This window comes from Anoplophora glabripennis, unplaced genomic scaffold (genome assembly GCF_000390285.2).
Source record: "Anoplophora glabripennis isolate ALB-LARVAE unplaced genomic scaffold, Agla_2.0 scaffold122, whole genome shotgun sequence".
Classification (NCBI taxonomy): domain Eukaryota; kingdom Metazoa; phylum Arthropoda; class Insecta; order Coleoptera; family Cerambycidae; genus Anoplophora; species Anoplophora glabripennis.
This window is the reverse complement of record NW_019416406.1, coordinates 782,287-800,697: the sequence shown is the minus strand read 5'-3', so window position 1 is coordinate 800,697 and position 18,411 is coordinate 782,287. Positions and strand designations below refer to the sequence as shown.

Genomic DNA, 18,411 nt, shown 5'->3' with positions numbered 1-18,411 from the left:
TACGTAAATTCACGTTTTTCGCTTATAACTTTTTTCACGAGAAAACAGTGAAGTACTTTTTTTTCGTCTTCAAAAGACCTACATCGAGCGTCAAAAAATATTGATTAGATCAAAAGTTATAAACAGAAGAAATTTATTTATGACTTTTAAATTAAACATTTATAAACTGCGTTATTATTACCAGAACGTTTTGGCATCGCATCCTCTCATTCCATCACTGTTTAATAACTCACACGAAATTTGGTATCGGTAAGTTGAATAGTTTACAAGTTATGGCCTTATAAACAAATTAACTAATTATTAGTTTGGACGAACCCGAGCATCTTCCACAATCGCACTGATTTTTTTCATGGTAGATTTCATAATAATACATTGAAATCTATAATTTTTTTTTTAAATTTAACATTTGCAACCTGGAAAGTTTTTTATTTTTTAGCTTTAGTTGCAAAATGAAATATACGACGCACGCGCGTGATATAGTTTTATATTATTACATATTCGGACTAGTTTTGTAGGTCTTTTGAATATGAAAAAAAAAGTACCTACTTTACTGTTGTCTCGTGGAAATGAACGGAAAAAAGTTATAAGCGAAAAACGTGAATTTACGTAAAAATTATACAATTAACCACCCTGTGAACAATCTTCCCCCCATTTTTATGACTGTGGAAACTAATATGTTATTGTACATAATATTTAGCATCTATAGTGATAAATTCAACTTGCCGAAACAAAAAGTCGCGTCCAACTCTATATTTCCTGGCCTAATAAAACGTGTACACTTTTTCGCGAAAAACTCTGTACATTTTAAAAGTCATAGATCTATATTATTTACTCATAGACGCTTTTGGTTAAGATTAGATAAAATAGCCGAGTGATTGGATAGGCGATTTTGTTACATACAAATTGTGATGTTATCATTCAAGTAAACAATAACTTCATTGAGAAAGACGTCAATTCAGTTACAGTATATTGATTGATAAATAGTATTATCATGCTTATAATTCACAGTTAAGTTCAATTATCTTGATGCGATTATTTTAAGAATGAGATAGTAAATACAAGTGCCCACATTTCAACGGTCTTTGCAAGTACATTTTTATCTTATCATGAAAAGCTTTGTAAAATAAAAAATATACGTCTCCTATCTCCTACATTTTTATCTATCATGAAAAGCTTTGTAAAATAAAAAATCTGACTTATCTGTTAATTACGTATACTCTTTTTTACCTATTTTATATGAATTGAAGAAATATTTTATATTCCTTAGTATTATAAATATTTATATATTTAGGATATCCAACCAAGATATTATGCATTATTCTATTTCTTTTTTGTCTTTAACAAATGTATTAATTAATTCATAATTCTTCGATATCAATTAGATATGGATTACGTTTTCAGAATGATGAATGTTTTAAACAGTATTTAAATTAAATTTTTATGATTTTAATACATGATTGTGCAATTTTAGTAATGTCCCCGTAATATGTAGTTTTGTTGAAAATGGTTGTGGGTTTAGAACATTTTCTTTTGTAGAATTTGCCGACGTTACAACTATATTTTTAATCTTCCTCAATGCTATTCTACTATAAAATAAATACAGTTATATAAATTCAAGCCTCAACAAAATAGATGCCGTACACTGTCATGGTCAATACACTGGTGACATTAATCAACAAAAGAGCAATATAATTTTTCAAATTTTGGGAATACGAAAACGATCTTTGCTATTTTGCTTTGCTTTGCTAAGAAAAAAATTTGTTTTAGATAGATGTTTAAAAATGCAGCCTGCTAAATAATAATAATAATATGCCGCCTTCTCTCCCACACAAGTCTCCGACTTCTGGGCTAATTATCGTAGTTAGAATGTGGGGTAGAGATTATTATTAACGGAGTCACAAATCAAACTAATAAGTCTTTTGTTGCACTCACTTGATAGGTAACAGTAATGTTGCATATTTAGAAAATTGTAAAATAGTAGTTGATAGCCTTGAAGGGATATTAAAAAAAATAAGGATTCTGTATTGCCTTAACGAAGACAAACTATACCTATGTTTAACATGTAACAAGTTTGAATTAATTCAGTGAAAATGGATTGTCAAAAACATTTGTTTCATTTTCAAATACTGCCCTTAAATTTGCAAATTACAGTTATTTTTTGCAATGATGGATGTGAGTGAGGAAACCAGAGTATGGATTTGTTTATGTCTCATTTCTTACAACCAAGAAAATTCTACGTTGATAGTTGTTTTTTTTATTAAGAGCAATTATTGAACAGTATCTCTATATCAACCGATGAATACAGTACACACCCCATAACAAGGGGAAGTAAATTATGTGTAGTACCTACTTACACAAGGCATGCAAAATGAACAATTTCCGGCGGCACATATGATGACGGTAATTGACAAGAAATGCAAGACGCTGACTCTAACATATTTGAAAAAGATAAAAGCTTTTAGTAAATTCATATTACAATTTTGGCGTGGTAAAGGAAAGTAATCGTTAATGTCTTAAAAGTGAGTTTTCTTCTACCAGGAAAAACACAAAAAAGTGAAAGAAAATATTTTCATACGATAACTTCATATAATTTAAAGCCTAACAAATCACAATTTTGAACTATTTTTGACACAGCGACAGTTCCAATAACAGCAATTCTGTAGATTGCTTTAAGAAAAGACGATCCTATGACATCTGAGATACAGCGTTAAAATTTCTCAAAAAAATTTCATATATGTGCAAAATACAGGGTGCATGCGGCATTAGTGGTACAGGGTATTACGTATTACCAGGGTGAACCAAACATACTATTTTTTAAATGGGACATCCTATATATTATTATTATTAACTCGAGCACATAATTTTCTCATTTTTTTTTAAATAAATTACCTTGTATTTCTGATATATTTACCATTTAATAACAAAAAGAGAGTTTTTAAAAAACTCCTAGGTATTATAACAAGTTGGCCGTGGGTAAACGACAGTGTGACAAATTGTTATAAAACATTACAAAACATCCGTTGTTAAGACGAAACTCTTATAATATTAACCAACTTGTTATGACATGAATTTAAAAAAAAACTTATTTTTGTTATTAAATGGTAAATATATCAGAAATTAATTATTTAGCTATAGGGAATGCTTTATAAAAATGAAAGAACATAAAGTGTATTTTCAGTTTTTAAAATAAAATACAGGGTGATTCATTAAAAAAAAATTGAGAAAATTATGTGCTACAGTTTTGGCTCGCCCTATATTCAACTGTTGCAATAATAAAGAAATAGCACTTTCTCGTGAAACTGTACCAGTATCAAAAAGTTATGCCTGCAAAAAATTATTGTTAAGTTGTTCTGTTTAGGGTATAGGTACAGGACGCTGAAATGGGAATGATTCTCGTATATAATTGAACATAACTTTTTAAATACCCTGTATAACACAATTAAACCATATATTGGAAGCATGGTAGAGATGAGGTTAATCTAAATTTGAATTAATATATAGGGCGTCCCATTAAAAAAATAGTATGTTGGTTCACCCTGGTAATACGTAACACTCTGTATATACGAACTTAATTTTAAAATGTGCAGTTTTAAGTTGGCTACAATTTTTGTAAATAACTTTTTTTGATATCTTCTATAATAACAGAGATATCGTACTTCGACGCACTAATGCCTCACCCTGTATATGGGCAAATATATGACCAAACCAGTGCAATTTTTAATTGTGTTGTTTCAGCAAAACTTAAAGATAATACGTATTGTATAAATTAATAATTTTTGTTTTGCGTTATTCAATTTGACATTTTATACTGAAATATGAAATAAGGATAAAAAGAATACAAAAAACTAACAACAGAAAAACAGAATTTAACCTCAAATCTCTCCTGAACTATTTGGAATATGAGTTTTTTTTTCTGTTTTTTAGTAATTACAATATATAAAACTGGCTGTTCTCTGAATGTCAAAGATAGTAGAGAGCGCAGAGTGAAAAACAGAAACATTTTAATTTAGAATATTACAATTCGTAGAATTTATCGCAGCAGGGGCGCACCTTGAAATTTTCTGCTAATTTCTTTCTAGAATGTCGAATGCGGTTAATTCCAAGAAAGTGAAGAAGAGGTCTTCTTGGAATTCTATGTCAACAAATATCGTTCGGACTATACCATCGGAGCTATGATTTTATCAATGGTTTTTTACTATACATAATTAATAATAATTAAGAAAAACATACAAATACATACAAAACAAACTTACAAATCACACGTCCACTATCGTGGATCACAGACAAATCTCCAACCAGTATGTCCGTCAGCTAGCGGCTAGATGTTTGAATATTGTTCTGTAGAAATTATAATTTATTAATACGTATGCTTCGGATAATTGAGAACGGTTGGAGAATATTATAGAAACAGACCAGTGTTTAAATGTAGAGTTTTGAAATACCTACAACTCCTAGTTATCGTCATCCATTTGGCTGACATATATAAGTAATCAAAAGCCTCATTTAATCTACATTCTCAATAGTATATTTCATAACATTCCTCTTCAGTATGGATTTTATTGTATGTAGGTACTGTTTGCTTCATTGCTATTTGATACACATTAAGATGACTTTAGAAGAGTATGAGCAAAATAATAAACTATGTCATTTTCTACTTTTAAGATGTAGGCAGGTATATTATTTTGCCCTTAACGTACGATACATTTATTTTACAATCTAAATAAGAATATATCTACAGAAAAATTGCATAGACGGTTAAGCATCACACATAACATAATAATCCACAGCATTAAGATAAAAATTGGGAGGAGATCTTACGATCAATAAACATATGGTTGTAAAAATATCTAGTACAGAATAATTCATTATAACTCATCATTAGTATATACGAGTAAATGAATATTCGACCGTTAATTATTTTGGAAGTGAGAGTCCTCATTGAGTATTAAATTTTCCATTTTATTCAAAACAGAGCTATTTTCTAGTTGTTTCTTTTATTTGAAATAAGTTAAGTATAGCTGAATAAGTCGATAGTAACTTTACATCTATAATAAAAAATGTATAGAAAATTTTTGTTGCAAATACAATATACATATCCATTAAAATTTTTTAAAAAATCTGTGGGGTGAAAATTTTCCACCTGTTGTCCTTCACAAATTTTCTACGTTACTTATTGTTGGTCACTTGTTAATGTTTACTTGTATTTAAAAATAAATTTACAATAGAAAAAAAGTCTTGTAAATTTTTCTGTAAACTGAACAGCTTTAAAGCAATTTTTTATTTATTTATTTGTGACATAAACATATTTTAAACCAAATAGACAGTATTTTTCTTTGAAATATAAATAAGTTTTTATCAAACTTCAAAATAGTCAACGTCATCCACGTATTTTGTACTTGCAACTTATAAATGAAGTGATGTCAAATCCCTTTATAGATTTCTAAGATAAGATCAAGAGATTTCATTTTTTTTCAAAATTCTAACGCATTGTGTTTACAAAACAAGACCTTCTGGGACAAAATTGAATAGAGCAAACTACAGCAACTAAAGGGAAATCACCCTGTGTATTATATTCATCATTAATAATACCAACTTTTTTATTGCAGGTAGAATTTTGGACATTCCCTGTAAAGTATGCGGTGACTTTTCATCGGGGAAACATTACAATATTTTCGCTTGCGACGGTTGTGCGGGATTCTTTAAACGATCTATCCGGAGGAACCGACAGTATGTTTGCAAAGCGAAAGAGGAGGGGACCTGTGTCATTGACAAGACCCACAGGAACCAATGCAGGGCTTGTCGGTTACAAAAATGCCAAGAAGCGGGAATGAATAAAGATGGTGAGTACCGAAGGCTTAAAATAAAAAAATGTTTTTTGTATTGTTGGTACAAACAGCAAAAAAACAAAACTATTTTTATCATGTAGATATGTATGTAGTGATTGTTGTAATTAAATTTTAAATAACTAATTTGTTTAAACAAATATCGTGTTTTATACCAGTTTGTTTTACAAAAGTGTTTTCTAAATCTACACATTTTCCAAAAATGTGTTGAAATTATAATTTTTATGATAATTTAGTATTTGACTGTTTTATAGGTATATTTTGTAAATTATATAATAAAATAAGTAAAAAAAAACAATTCACATTAATCTAATCATACTGTCAACACTTTTATCATTGTTATTTCAAAATTCGATTCCTTCTAAAAGTTTTATGTTGTGTTCGCTATGTGTTTTTCAATTAATGTGTAAACATTTCATTTTTAATTTTTATTTTAAACAATTGCTATCTATTTACTTAAACATTGCTGGTATAATTAGTCGTAGCATGTATCCGTAGAGTAGTTTTCCGCAATATCATCATTTCTTGTCCACAAGATATATGACTAAATTTTTGGTATCAAAAAACATTTTTTGACTTAATTTGACATGCTTTCAAAGAATTTTAGGATATTTTTTTTCATAACTTTAAAATCAAGTAAAAATAAATTTTGTAACCCTTGATATAAACATTGCTAGACTTTCATTTAAATTTAGAAAGCCGAAAAACTCTTAATTGTTCTACGTACTGTTTTATATTCCTTAATCTAGTATAAATTTTAAAGTTTCTTATCGACATCTAAAAAGCACCAATTTTTTTAATATCCCCTTTAGAAAAAATTCTAATTAAATTACATACAGGGTGTTTGGAAACAAAATTTTAGGACGTGAAAGTAGAGCCAAAATTAGTAAAAAAAGTTCCTATATAAACATTGGTCCTCCGGAGCACCGTTACTGAGATATGGCCCTCTAAAGGCGACTTATCATTTGGATAATTTTTAAAATAACTACCATAAACAGAAATTTTTTTAATATTTTTTATTCCTTTGAATTATCAAGCAAATAATATTATTTTTTAATGAATTAACTGTTTTGAAGAAAAAGTTACTGTACTTTTTTTCGAATTCTGCGTAGTTTAGTCAGAAATAATTATTTTTTAAATAATGTATGGTTCAGAACAGTATTTTTTTTTAACATTTTGCACGTAGTAGGCCAGTTTCATTGTAATGATACTAATGATTGTCACTTTCGCGTGATATCATTTAAATTCTTACGTTTCTTTATTTTCTTAGTTGTGATCTTTGAGCTTGACTTTGCATTTCATTCGATTTTTTTACAACCATGAACCATGAGTAGACGCTCTTCTTACAGTCGCAGTAGAATTACGTTAAAAAAATCCGAAAATTACTTTGTCTAATAATGCCTACGCCTCCTTGGACGGCCAAATTCACGATATCTGTATCTTGGAGTTAGGCTCCTGATTCCATCGATCTTGAATGAATTTCCCAAAAAATTTTGCAGAAAGTTGTCTTCTATCATGGAAACGTGGTCGATATTCTTTTTGACCCGCCAGACTATTTCCATTACAGAAACCATAAATAAAATGTATGTCGGCATATTCACGGTAAGTAAAAGCATGATAGTTCATGGTTGTAAAAAATCGAATAAAATGTAAAGTCAAGCACAAAGATCGCAACTAAAAAAATAAAGAAACGTAAGAATTTTTTAAATGCTAGCATGCAAGTGGCAATCATTAGTGTCATTACAATGAAACTGTCAACATAAAAGATGCCTACTATGTGAAAATGTTTAAAAAAGTTACTTTAAAAAATAATTATTTCTGACTAAACTATGCAGAATTCGAAAAAAAAGTAGGGTCATTATTTCTTCAAAAAAGTCTAATTAATGAAAAAATAATATTATTTGCTTGGTAATTCAAAAGAATACAAAAAATTCGTAAAATTTCTGTTAAGGGTAGTTAGAAAACTATCCTTATTTAAAACTGATTTTGATGAAACTTATGATAATTACCTATAGACCCTTATGGTATGATTATTACCTACAATTCCATTGACTTAATCAGAAAGAAAGTTATTTTTAAAAATATTCAAATTATAAGACCCCTTTGGAGGACCATATCTCAGTAACGGTGCTCGGCAGGATCAATATTTATAGGAACTTTTTTTGCTATTTTTGACTTTACTTTCACCTCCTTAAATTTTGTACCAACTTTTCCAAACACCCTGTATATTAAACTCCCCTACTTATAGAATGATGAGGATATCGAATCACTATTGCACAAATATTGGTTTTTCCACAATTTCTCATACTATCACAACATGCCATCACACTACAATCACAAGGAAACCTTTTGTAACGCACGAATCGCAAAACGAGTTTTGTTATTGTGTTAATTTATCTTGTTTTATTTGTACTATGTTTGCATTAGCTGCCCTTTTGTCAAATATTTCTTGATTATAAGCAAGATGTACAGTACTTTATACAGGATAGTTTTAAATTATCTCAGACATTTTAAGTACAGGTACTACATGTTGATAAGTGTACTTTTTTGTATAAACATTTCCCTACTAATGTCACACGATTCGAATAATTTCAATAAAATAAGTACGTACTTGTTTCATAGCTTGAAATTTGTATTTAGTGAAAAAAATAGAAACTGCAAAAACCACGTCTAAATTTAAAATATAAATAAAACATCGAAAGACTTGTAAGATATTCCAAAACATATAATATCTACTCTACTCTCCACATTTATTATTAATTTTCGACAATGTTTATATAAACAGATACTTACTTTTACTTTTTGATGTACCTACAACTCATAGAAATATAGACAGACAACTGATAAAAATGTATTGCCACCCTGTATATACAGTCCGTTCCTTGTTGAGATAGCGCCTGCGTCACTTTCTTGGAATTAACTGTATTCGACACCTTAGAAAATAAAGACATTGGCGGCGTAGCAGCTTACAGTGCATACTGTGCTTTGCAGTTACGAAGGCGTGTTTCTTCGTAAGTGTATCGGCCTGTGCATTTTCAGTGTAATTTCTTATTAAAATAAATCAATGTAGAGCACATTTTAATAAAAAAAAATCTGGTTTATATATATTGTATATATTTTAATATTCTGGAAATAATGTGGAAAATTTCAAGGTACGCCCTTGCCGCGGTAAATTGTTACAGTAGTTTCGATAACATAACTTTATTAGCTTATCCTTTTCTTGGAATTCTATCTCAACAAATATTGTACGGACTGTACATTAGTGGATAATATTTACGGGCTTCTCTTGTAAGTACCCTAAACAAACAACCAATTAAATAAATACATTTCAGAAGGCGTCAATTGTACTTAAAATTTGTCTGTGTTAATTTAGGGGTAATTCAAACTCCGGATAAGTTGGATACATTTCAGAAAACATTGAGTAAAATTCAGTTATATCTTATTTACTCTCTTTTAATAATACAAAAAAGTGTTTCAACAAAAAACCGTTCTACTGCATTACCTTCAGAAATGGATTTCTATCTCTATATTAAATTTGATACAGGCACATGCAAAATTTAATTTTATTGAGGAATGTTATAATTTGTGACTTTTTCACATTTTTTGTTACTTTTTGGTTATTATTATAATGAACTGTTCAAATTTTGAGTATTGTTTAATGTAGAATTTATCTAAATAATAGAAAGTAGTTACAAGATGTATAAATTAATTTTTTTGTCAAAGAAGCCATAATTTTTTGGAAACATGATCATAATATCAGCATATGATTTATGTTTACCAATGATAAAATAAGTAATGAAAAAACATACAAATTTATAAAAAAAAAAACACTAAAAAATCTATAAAAGTAATTATCCAAAATGTCACCCATTTCACTGGGCAGATAAACATATTTGTTTATGACCGTAAAGAATTTCGAGTGTATTTGTCTGAAAGCTTGCTTTTTTAAATTTTGTGTATCTTACATGGTGTGGTGCGAGGAATAATCACAAATTAGATTTTTAGATCGCAAAATCTGGCTAGCCAATTAAAAGGCTTCCATTTACATGAAAAACTTTAATCTAAAACGGTAATTTTAACTATTTTGCATTGGAAACAGTGTTATTATGTGACGTTCACAAACTATAAAACGGAAGCCCATATACCTACCCTAAAATAAATTAGGTTTATTTTATTTGTGTCAATGTTTCATTAAAAAAAAAATATTTATTCATGTCCTAAAACTTAAAACTTGTGGAATCCATAAATACAATTTTTTTCTTTGTAATACGTGAAATGTGTCTTTTGATACTTTGACAAGTGAAGAAAATTGCATCTTGCTGTCACATTAGGTATGTGTTGATTTTTAATATTTTCGAGGAAAAATAAAAAAATCAAATATCACCGAAACCAATATTTTTTTATGAAAGTAGGCCGTAAATTCAACCAGAAGTTAAAAAATGTAATAATCTATACGATGTTCCATTTGACAAATTGAAGTTGGGTAACACGCAGAAAAAATAATTTTAAAATGCGAAGAAATTGATTTGGTGCCCTTTTATTTAAAACACTTTTTTGTATTGTTGATATTATCAGAACTATAAAATATATCTCAAATGGGAACATTATAAGCTGTCAGAACTGAGCCGCGGGACATAGACGTGCGCATTATTTATTCAAAATCAGCAAATTAAATTGTCTACAATACACCACCATAAACCTCAACGGATCGGAAATGTAACAACCGCACGATAACAAAGACAACAGTATACTAACGTGACATGAACGTGAAAAGCATTCTGAGGCAGCGGCTCACGCATATCTCGGTTGACCTGCTTGGCACGCCATTGAATTGCGGCTCTTTCTCTGACAGCCTTAGTTGTAAGTATTTCTTAAAGCTATCGAACAACTTTATACAAAAAAGTACCTAGCTTAATCAGAAAAAAAGAATCATGTAACAAATACTGTTTTATGTTGTGCGCACTAATAATAAATAACTGTCTGAAATACATTTGAATCTTCTTAAATTCTGAAACTTAATTAACGTTTTGTGAAATAGAGCCGACTAATCTGAAACACCAATAATGTATTCTGAAGTTAAGTTAACGGTTGCTGATGTGCTTTGAAATAATAAATAAGTAGCAGTAGATTTTCAAAATTAAGGTATAATAAAGTACACATTTATTTTTAAAAATAAACGTCAACTTTTTTCTTTCGCCAATTATTGCACTGAAATTCTTAGAAATTGAATTTAAAAAATATGAATTCATTTAAAAATACCACGACAACTTTAACTCTCAAACAATTTCAATTCATCGACAATTCTGGTCACCAAAAGGTATTGTTAATGTCAACTAGCTTCTCTTTTGTTTACTTCTACGGTTTCTTCAGACCATTGATTTAGAGTAAGTTTAAATTAAGTGTTTCGCTCTCGAAATGCCACTCACTGCGCTTATAAACGCCGCTGTTTCTTAACTTGTGCAACAGTTTCAAGATCTGAACAGAGTCTTAACGTTAAACAACGCACAAGAAGCACTCTCAAGAAAGCGTAACTTTTAACTTTAGCACACTTGTGCGGCAGTAGCCACCAGGTGTGATAATATTTTTCAATATGAGTTTGTGTGCCCTAATTTATTTTCTTTCGACATTGAACGTGCTCTTGTATTAGGGTAGCCTGGGCTCTTGGGGTTTGTTATTGACGGTAATAATGTTTTTACAGCGGTCCAGCACGAGAGAGGACCTCGGAATTCAACACTGAGGAGACAACAAATGTCGAGTTTTTTCAGCGAAACCCGAGAGCGGATCATGGTTACCCCACCTGGTGGAGTTTTGAATTTGACTATGCCGAAAGACGCTACTATGTTTCCCTTAATTCCTCCGGCAACTTTTCTATGCAATACCATGTTGACAATGCCAAGGGTAAGTTTATATATATGATCTATAAATAATTTAATCATAGACAATAATTATGCATTTCGTTCAAAATAGGGATAATTTACATTACGCCCCAAGGGAAAGAAAAACTTTTACACAGTTTGTTCACGGATGAAGTTGAAAAGAAGGAAAACTTATTAAAAAATGCTGCCTGTGTTCAGATATATACGAATATAGTTTGAAATGAAAGAAACATATACATGGTGTTCTCTACAAAGAAATGATTTGAATACCTTACCCATACCTTAATCATACGTGTAAACGACAAAAAAGTTATAAGTTGAAATTTTTGCATTTTGAGAAACGATTCTGTATGATAGAAAAGTCATTTGTAGCATATTTCTGAAAACTTTTGTGCTTTGTCGAAAAAAATACATATTTTCATAAAAGGTATAAAAAAATTGTCGAGAAAAGTTTTCCGCGATAGAAATGTATGTCCTTATACCAAAGTCGAAGATAAATATAAAATTAAAGTCGATTGCCAACAAATTCGGCACAGTAAATTTTAATTTAAACTAATTCTAATAATGGGGTCATTCAGTAAAATTTCAAAAACGTTCTTATTTTGTATACACAAAGTGTTGCTCATGATTTGGCGATCCTGAAAATTCTCAACACAATCCGTTGAGCGGTTTTCAAACTATATTTAAGGATTTTGCGTTTAATTGGACAAAACCGTTTCTGTCACAGGTTTCAAAGATTTACCTAATCAAATACAAAATTCTCATTACTGGGAAACAATACCTACAATATTTATAATTTTTTTTCTGTTCTGTATCTTCCATATTGCTAACAAAATTCGGTATCTTAACATACTCAATCGAAAAACAGGCAACTAAAACCCAAACTACCCGACTAAACTTTCTGACAACACACGCAAGTATGCGGCATCGGTTTATGATTTTTTTTATGACTTGTAGGCGATATAAAATTCTATTTTTTTACAGAGAATCTTCAAATTGCAATATCTTTCCGTTGAGCAAATAAAAGAATTTGATGTATGAGCACGTTTTCGATCTCTTAAACAAAAAAGGGTACTTGCACAGGATGGGGGAATAGAAAAATCAAGTTTGGCCGATTACTTTCATATTTAGAACGTGGAGAATAAATTTTATTTCTGAACAACTTTTTATAATAAAGTTTTTGATATAAAATGGAAAAGGCACTTTACTTATAAAAAATAAGTTTCGCTTGAAAATCTATTTATATTAATTAAAAATACGTTACAGAATTTTTGTTAACAAAGTTAACGAAGCAGATTCGTTTCCAAAATATCAAATGTCAGCTTAAAAATTTCCTGCCAACACCAACAATTAAGAAAATCTGAGGATATTCTGTACGTGCTAAATGTTGTAAAGTAATTAACTATTTATGTGTTTTTTAATTAGCATTGTGTTATTATAATAAACTCCACTAGGTATAGACTGGTTACGGTTGACACAATTTAGCTTATATCGTCCATAGCATTGTCATTAATAAACCGAGCGAAGATGAAAATATGCTAACAGTGGCGGCTCGTGACATTGAGAATAGGTGTAGCATATTCATTGATTCACTAAAAAGAAAAAAAAGCGCCGCAGGCAAAAATGTTCAAATTTTCAATGTCAAACGGCTTTAAATGAATCTGGAAATTTTTAGTTGCATTTGCAATATTACCGAAAAACTAAAGTTCGCGAGAAGGATTTTCATTTAGATTTTATTAAAAATAGAAATACAATTAAACACGGCATACAGATTTTTTTTTAAATATATACTTCCGTCTTTTGACTTCCCCTTTTTTCAACATCGAGAGAAGGCACAGGTCTTTCGCAATTTAAAAAATCCTTTTTGTTCTGAAGTTTCCATCTGGAAAATGGCGTTTCCAATAAAATACATATTGGATCATACATAGGAACTATTTCTACAATTATTGATGCAAACCAAATATTAACAAAGAACCGCTATAATCGTGCACTCTGCGACGTATAGTATAAACTGTTAAAGGCAGGCGATGGGTGATGGCGATGCTGCTTCAATTTCGCGTCACTCGTTCCCCCACGCCGTAGTTTACTTACGTGTTGGCCGCCTCGTTGCCATGAAAACCGCCGTAAACAACGCTACGAAGTGCAGCGAAATACAAACTGATTTCGATCCGCGTCCTTGCTTATGCTATACGTTGTATGGTACGCGCTCAACGAAGGCAATGGTTTTTAGAAGGCGGTCGTCGCGCAACTATACTGTTTATTTCGCGTATAAAACAAACAAACACAGTACATTTTCAATATACAATTATACCTAAATTATAAAATTTATATAAATTAAAAATAATTTTAAATTCCAAACGGAAATTTTAGGTGAAGCGGTGCGTCACTTGAAGTCTTTCTTACACGTAACCGCGGCATCTAAAAGACAAGAAAATTAAATAAATATTTATAATGTTTCAACCGTCCACATCCCTCCATTAGGTACAAAACAATTTATAATAACGGTAACTGCCATTTTCCACAAGCTTTATTTCAAACAAAAAAAAACATTCAATATTCTCACTTTAATGAAAGTCATAATAATTGCAAAAATTTTGCTTAAACCACAACAGCGCCTCCTATAAATAACCGCAGCGCGCTGTGAACGACGCAACACTCAAGTTCGTACTTGGATTTGTCCTCTTCGTGTGCTCCTCGTACTCCCCATCTTACCACAGACGATTGCGAAATATTAACTCTATTTCAACCATCCTTTGTTTCAATCGTACCCAGTCTACCCTACTCTATTTCCGTCCATTTTTAATACGGGACACGGGCTGTATTGTCTCGATTAAAACTACATTTTTGTACATTTGAATACAAGCAGAAATTTTTAACAAGAATGCCTTTTTCATAAAACGAAAAATATATGTATTTTTTCTTGTTCTCAAGTGCATTAATGGACACACAATACATTACCCCATGGCACTGGGCCAATGCTAACTTGATTCATTCACTATGCAGTACTACGTGGTGCATGTGCAATTGTCGTAGAATAACATGTAAATGTGAAAGGACACTATTATTGAAGTCGTAAGAAATTTGTGAAATATTTTAAATAATAGTTTGATGAAGAAAATCTCTGACATAAGTATTTATAGTTAAATAAATCTTAAATAGCAGCCAACAACGTATCTAGAATAATCTGCGTTTTCGACGTCCAAAAATGTGGACAATAGAAAATATTAATTTGTTTTGCAGGTAGTTGTCAGTGCCTGAACAATTACCTGACTAGTTGCCACGTCGCCGGTTTGAATTCCTTGACGTATCGCTCTCTTCTTCAGAAGAAATTTTTAAATTGCATATTAAATCTGGTTATATTTATTTTATGTTTGAAGTCATTGGTCTGTGACATTCCACTTCATGATTTACTTTGCCAAATAGAAAAAACTCAATCTCTCTGTAGAGTCTCGACCAAAATATTCTCTTATTAGAATTCTACTTAATGAATCTAAGTACCTAGTGACTTCAGTGACCTCAAATCATGCACTGAAACGCCATGAACCAGTGCACACAGTAATACCTGTCAGAGGTCTTAATTTTTTTTAATTTCTTCTGAAAAAGATAGATATCTTGAAACGTCAAGAAGTTTACATCTACGATGTGGCAACCAACCTAAAAATAATTGAACCAGAAGACATTACTGACAAAGCTATAGCTTTATTCTTTTGGAATGTCTGAGATGTTCCATATCCAGTAAAGGGGTTGTCTGTAACAAGTACAGAAAGAGTCAGCATCATATCTTATCTAAGATAATACTCATCTTCATATCGTCTCTCATAGAATGGCTACAGTTCAAAAACTGTTCTTCCATTTTTGCTCTTCCCTGCATGTGGATCCTTAAAAGAGGGGAAGAACATTTTTGTTTTGATGGAACAATGATGAAATCACGGAAGCTGTTCGGTAGTAGCTATATCGGCAATCGGTTTGTTTCTTCAGGTGGCTTCCTTGCGAATAGAGTACATGAATAGATCAAAATAATATATAAAAAACAAACTTTTAGAAAAAAATACAATTTTAACTGTCAGTGTGAGAAGTGTTGATAATATGATGATTAATAGTATATTAGATCTAGGTATGGGTTATATTAACGTGAATTGGTTTTTCTTTTATTTATAACCTCCTTTTAAAAATATTTTGTTTTATTATTAGTTTTCATATTTTTCTTCATTATAAAGATATTAAACTTTCAAATGAAGTCAATGTTCTTCGATACCAAAAATCTAGGTATGTAAAAGATTGTACCTCATATTTGGTATCGATGAATATTGACTTTGAATTGAACTTTTTTAAATTTACTTATTTACAGTCAAGTTAAAAATTGGACAGTGTTATTATTAAAATATAATATTTCGAGCCAGTTTGCTAAAAATGTAGTCACGTATGTAGATAAGAAAATATAATATATCAACTAAGTTGGAGCACCATATTAATCTAAACGTGATTTGTAATAGATTGCTACACAGATAAGATTCTCTATTTTATTGACATTCCATTATTCTTTCAATGAGAGTCAATATTTTGATTCTATGTATATATACAGGGTGTCTCGTTTAAAACTCCCCAGCTGAATATCTCGAAAACGGAAAAAGATAAATGATTTCTGAAAAATCAACTTTCAATAAATGGCTTTACTTGTGCGTACAAATCCCGTTCCTCTCAGTGCAGGTATAGATATCGCTGCAATCCGAAACCATATTTTGTTGACAGCAATTTTGGAAAGTAGAGCACATGAAAGATCTCTAAATTATAAGCAACTATTGTGATATAAACAATTTTCGAAAAACCACTATTTCCGAGATACTTGGATTTGAGGTAATTTTTTTTCCAGGAGGAAGATTTTTTAAAGTTAAAGTTTCAGGCATAACTACTGCAGATTTTCGTCGTATTAGATTGCTTTGAATAAAACAATGATGAATTAATTTTATTTAACAAATAGATATCACAGGAAATTACTTCATTTAATCTTGTTGTCGCAAATCATATTCTTTTCGATCAAGATAAAGTAATATTTATTTAACAAAAACTGATGCAAAATTAACAAAAATTACAAATAAACGATACTAAATTGACATAATACACGAGTCAAATAACTGTTCAAAATTGCCGCCTTCTCATGAATACATATTTCATACCTTTTTCTAAGTTCGGTATCAGTAGCTCGTAATAAAACAATTCGAGGAATAGATGCACAGCTCGCATAAATTTTATTGCACAAGTCAGCCAAGTCTTCAATTTCTGTTTGGTAAATTAGGTTCTTTAAGTAACCCCATAAGAAAAAATCGACTAGGTTAAATCAGGGGTGCGGGCAGGCCACCTTATTGGACCATTGGTGCCTATCCGTCGCCCCTGAAAATATTAATGAAGAATATTTTGCACCCTCCTTTCGTTATGAGCTGGTGCCCCATCTTGTTGGAACCAGATATTTTGTCTCATAACTAAAGGAACTTCTTCCAAAAGAATAGTTAGTTGGGTCTGAAGGAATTGTAAATAATTGCGACCGTTCAAATTTTCCTCATATAAATAGGGTCCAATTAATATGCCATTAATAATACCACACTATAGATTTATAGAAATCGTGGTTTGGAAATGTCTGTCTTTGGTCTATCTAGGGTTGCTGTCATGCCAGAATTGACTATTATGTCTATTCAAAATGCCATTTTTTTGTAAATCGACTCTCGTCAGTCCATATAATGTTATTTAAAAACTGGTCCTTTTCTTGAGCCTTTATTTCCATTTCGGCAATAAAATTTAGTCTTCGTATCATATCACCAGGACGTAAATTATGTAAAAGATGCACTTTGTAGGGATGATACGTATTTCGCTTCAAGATATTATGGACCGATGTTCCGGAAATCCCCGTTTCTCTTTTTGTATAGCTCGCACCGAGGTATGTGGATTAGTATCAACCGTACCTAATACCACGGCAGTGTTTCTATCATTTGTAACAGTGTTTCTACGATGCTTCTTTTTGTTAAAAAACCACAATGAAGCAAATTCGTTGATAAAGACGAAAAGGTTTTATGATCGGGATGTCGACAGTTTGGGTAACGTACCTGATAAAGTCTTTCTGCTTCGCTGGAATTTATACGGCATTCACCGAATATTAAAATTATGTCGAGCTTTTCTTCATTCGTGTACTAGACCATACTGAATAAATGTCAAATGTGTCAAAGTTGAAGGTGTAGACTTGTAGTAGTAATGGTAATAGTAATAGTAATATGTATTCAACATTGATACAGAAAACAACAGAAGGTTCAAGAAAACGACCAGTTTTTAAATAACATTATATAGACTGACTATGGATATTATTTATAATTTTTGTTAATTTTGCATCAGTTTTTGTTAAATAAATATTACTTTATCTTGATCGAAAAGAATATAATTTGCGACAAGATTAAATGAAGTAATTTCCTGTGATATCTATTAGTTAAATAAAATTAATTCATCACTGTTTTATTCAAAGCAATCTAATACGACGAAAATCTGCAGTAGTTACGCCTGAAAACTTAACTTTAAAAAATCTTCCTCCTGGAAAAAAATTACCTCAAATCCAAGTATCTCGGAAACTAGTGGCTTTTCGAAAATTGTTTATATCACAAAAGTTGCTTATAATTTGGAGATTTTTCACGTGCGACACTTTTCAAAACTGC

General features: G+C 30.6%; 1 protein-coding gene across 1 annotated transcript in view; it reads left to right on the top strand.

Moving 5' to 3' along the window:
• LOC108907889 (nuclear receptor subfamily 2 group E member 1) overlaps positions 1-18,411 on the top strand; it is a 38,815-nt gene that overhangs the window by 17,822 nt on the left and 2,582 nt on the right. The window contains exons 2-3 of the mRNA XM_018711723.2: positions 5,607-5,840; positions 11,542-11,741. Coding sequence (XP_018567239.1) covers positions 5,607-5,840; positions 11,542-11,741 — 434 coding nt within the window. The remainder of the gene's footprint in view (positions 1-5,606; positions 5,841-11,541; positions 11,742-18,411) is intronic.